At 42.3% G+C, this 3201-nt stretch overlaps 3 protein-coding genes across 3 annotated transcripts; all 3 read right to left on the bottom strand.

Annotated features, from left to right (window-relative positions):
• TM35_000084440 (uncharacterized protein) lies at nt 1-1086 on the bottom strand (the record flags this gene model as incomplete). Its single annotated transcript, XM_029024309.1, has 1 exon — nt 1-1086. A coding segment is annotated over one exon (1086 nt), but the record flags the coding sequence as incomplete, so codon positions are not given.
• Nucleotides 1087-1752: 666 nt separating this feature from the next.
• TM35_000084450 (uncharacterized protein) lies at nt 1753-2625 on the bottom strand (the record flags this gene model as incomplete). Its single annotated transcript, XM_029024310.1, has 1 exon — nt 1753-2625. The coding sequence occupies one exon, from the start codon at nt 2623-2625 to the stop codon at nt 1753-1755; it is 873 nt and encodes a 290-aa protein (XP_028884713.1).
• A 226-nt stretch (nt 2626-2851) lies between these two features.
• On the bottom strand, nt 2852-3199 carry TM35_000084460 (trichohyalin; the record flags this gene model as incomplete). The annotated part of the gene is made up of 1 exon (XM_029024311.1): nt 2852-3199. A coding segment is annotated over one exon (348 nt), but the record flags the coding sequence as incomplete, so codon positions are not given.
• Nucleotides 3200-3201: the final 2 nt, after the last annotated feature.

The raw sequence follows: 3201 nt of genomic DNA on the forward strand, positions 1-3201 counted from the left end.
AGGAGGAGGTGATGGCGTCTCTTTTACATTCCTTTTTTTCCTCTTGTCCTCTGTGTTATCCTTCTTCTGGGTGTGATGTTCACCCATAGTTTCACTGCCTCCACTGGGTTGTTGTGGATTCTGCATAGCTGTTGTATTCAGTGTTTGTGCTTTCCTTTCATTTTCTTGGTCCTTCTCAGACATATTTTCTTCTCCATTAACGTTTTGATTTCCATTCGTTTGGGCTGTGCCGGATGATTCTCTGTTGTCTTGTTCTCCCCCAGCCTCGTCTACCCCATTGGGGTGTGGGTTTGCAACCGTAGTCTCCTGCATTTGTGGTTGTGCCTGCGACTCCACCTGGTTCCTGCCATGCTGACCTGTTTGCAGTTTCTCTGTTTCCGCAGTAGTCACTGCAGCCTCCAGATGTTGAATAGCATTCTCTAGTTGGTTGGCAGCATTTTCTGCCGTAGTCAGGGCAAGTTGAAGTGAAAGTGTCTCACCGATTGCATCATGAGAAACGTCAATGGCATGTTGTCCAGCACTTTTCATTTCTTTGTTAGTGTACATTGGATATTCAGCCTCTATCTTTTTTAATTCGTCCAATTTGGTTCTATCATTTTCATTTGGTTGGCTGTACCTTTTTTTCAGTTCATCATATAGCTTGTAGAATTTTTCTGATGCCTGAAGAGCAGCATAGCCCTTTACAACAGTGTTCTCTTTTATTTCTTTTGTTTTCTTGATGACCTCCCTTGACGTGGCTACGACCTCCTTTGTTTTCTTGACGATTCGAAGTCCCTCTGCCTTCTTCTTCTCCATTTCTTCTGCATTGCCCCTATCGCTTTTGATTAACTCTAAAATTTCACGGGCAGACGTTTCCGCTTCTCCAATAGCTTCATCTACAGAATTTTCGGCCGCCGTGCAATTCTGTACTGCTTTTAGAGTCTCATTAGCTAAATTATTAGCCTCCACATCCAATCTTTGTGCTTCTTTTGCCAACTCAGTAATTTGCTTCATATCGTCCACATGTGCATCATCAGCATGAGCCACACCCACACAGCAGAGCAATAGTATAAACAAACACAACACACGGCACGGCATCATGGACATTCTTGTCAACAATATCACTTAGGTACACCGGCGTCTGCACGAATATAGAGAAAGAAAACAAGAAAAACGTAACAGAAAATAAATATTATATCAAACACTTTAGGAAGCATAAACAGTAAAAAAGAAAGAAACTCACATCACAAAAAAAAAAAGAAACCACCCGTTAATGAATGCAATACAGGGCACTAACCTCATTACGAGTAAAAACAAAAGGTGGCGCACACTCACAAATATCTAAAAAAAAGGTTCCCTTCCACGCAAAATCATCAAGCAAACAAACAGATATTAAACATTAGCCCAATTTACCCAGTAAACACAGAAATACATCAACTATGAGTGTAAGTCTATATGTGTGTATATATACGCAATTATAAATATAAATTCATCTGTTAGTATTCTTTCTTCTTTTTCCCAGTGCAAAAAAGCAGTTCATCACAGTGCAAGCCCAGGTGCACACAGAGAGAGTCCCCAATAATACAAACACACACACAATGGAGTAGCAATAATAATAATTATAGGATAAACACAGAGAGCAAAAACACATTAAACACATTAAGAAACAAAAAAAGAAAAGAAAATCCTAACAGGTGAAAGATTAGTTAGACTGTAGTGTGGATGCATGCAAAAAGAAAAAGAAAACAAAGGATGACCTGAGTCACACCACAATCAGCACACAAGAATACAGGCCAGTGTAACCACAATCAGTAGTGGTACACGCACCCACACAGAACTGCTGATACTGCTGCTGCTGTCTGCATCACCCTTCTTGTTGCTTGTGGATTCAGGAGGAAGTGTTGTTGTTGTTGTTGTTGTTGTTGTTGTTGTTGTGGTGGTGGTGGTGGTGGTGGTTAATTCGTCGTTATTCGGTGTAGTGCCATTCTCAGGTTCAGATTGTGTGTCTGTACTTCCTTGAGACTGTACAGCATTACTGTTACCTGCATCATTAGTACCTTGCGTACCAACCTCGTTGGGGGAACTTGGCGGATTTTCAGACTTCTGCTCCTCACTAATGGGAGTAGGTTCCTTTGCAGTGAGAGAGCCAATAATATTCTCTTCAGTGCCAGAATTGGGTCCACCATTATTTCCCGATTCCTGCCTCTCGGCCACGTTGTCGTTAGCCTGCGAATCCGCCGTGCCTCCACCTTTAGGTTCACCGTTCTGATTTTCTGATGAAGAATGAGCAGCATCGTTTCTATCTCTTGTACCAGGTTGTGGTGAAGTGTCAGGTTGACGAGGAGACTGAGTATTCCCTTCTGGTAGTTGAGTTTGTAATGTGTTCTGAGGACCAACGGGACCTTGTTCCATTTTAGCTTCCGCATCATCACTATAAGAAGAAACAGGTCGTCCAGTAGAACCAGCACTTCCACTTCCTCCCCCACCCTCTCCAGCACCTCCAAGAGCAGCTGCTTCAGTTGCACGAGGAACACCACCTTCAGGTTGAGGTTCACTAACTCCAACTTGAGGATTAGTAGCCAACACGAAACTGCAAGTACAACACAATGCAAGAACTATAACACACAACATGTAGCGCATCATCATTATTATAATTCTTATTGCTGTCTCACTTCACTAGTCCGCGAAAAGAAGAAAACAAATACAAAATAACATAAAAAAACGACATCTCCTCTAAATAAAAGAGAGATAACAATGAAAAGCACCAATAAAGAAAAAATGAGTGCAGTACAATGAATATTTACTTGCAGAACAAAACATGTAAAAACAAAAAGGTCGATAACACAGACGATAACACAAACAAATAAAATCCTCAGACATCTTGCCCATAAGCATGAACATACCCTTTGAGTGCCTTCTTCTCAAGCATGATGGCTTCTAATCGGTCTTCCTCTGCAGCTGTCTGCCTCTCCAGGTCCGTACATTTCAGCTGCAGTTCTTCCAATTCGTCCTTCACAGCAGTCATATCGTGCCTCACACGTTGCAGCTGCAGCATCAGGTTGTGTGCAGCACTTCGCCAGTCAGTCACGGTAACGGTGGGAGTGACATTATCACCAGAAATGAAAGGAGCATCAACTCGTAGACACGCTTCCAACAACTGAGATGTACGCCACCATACCACTTTCTCCTTCTCTAATGCTGTTTCCCCACATTCATCCAATG

This window comes from Trypanosoma theileri (assembly GCF_002087225.1).
Source record: "Trypanosoma theileri isolate Edinburgh chromosome Unknown TM35_Tth_8_V1, whole genome shotgun sequence".
NCBI classification, from domain to species: Eukaryota; Euglenozoa; class Kinetoplastea; order Trypanosomatida; family Trypanosomatidae; genus Trypanosoma; species Trypanosoma theileri.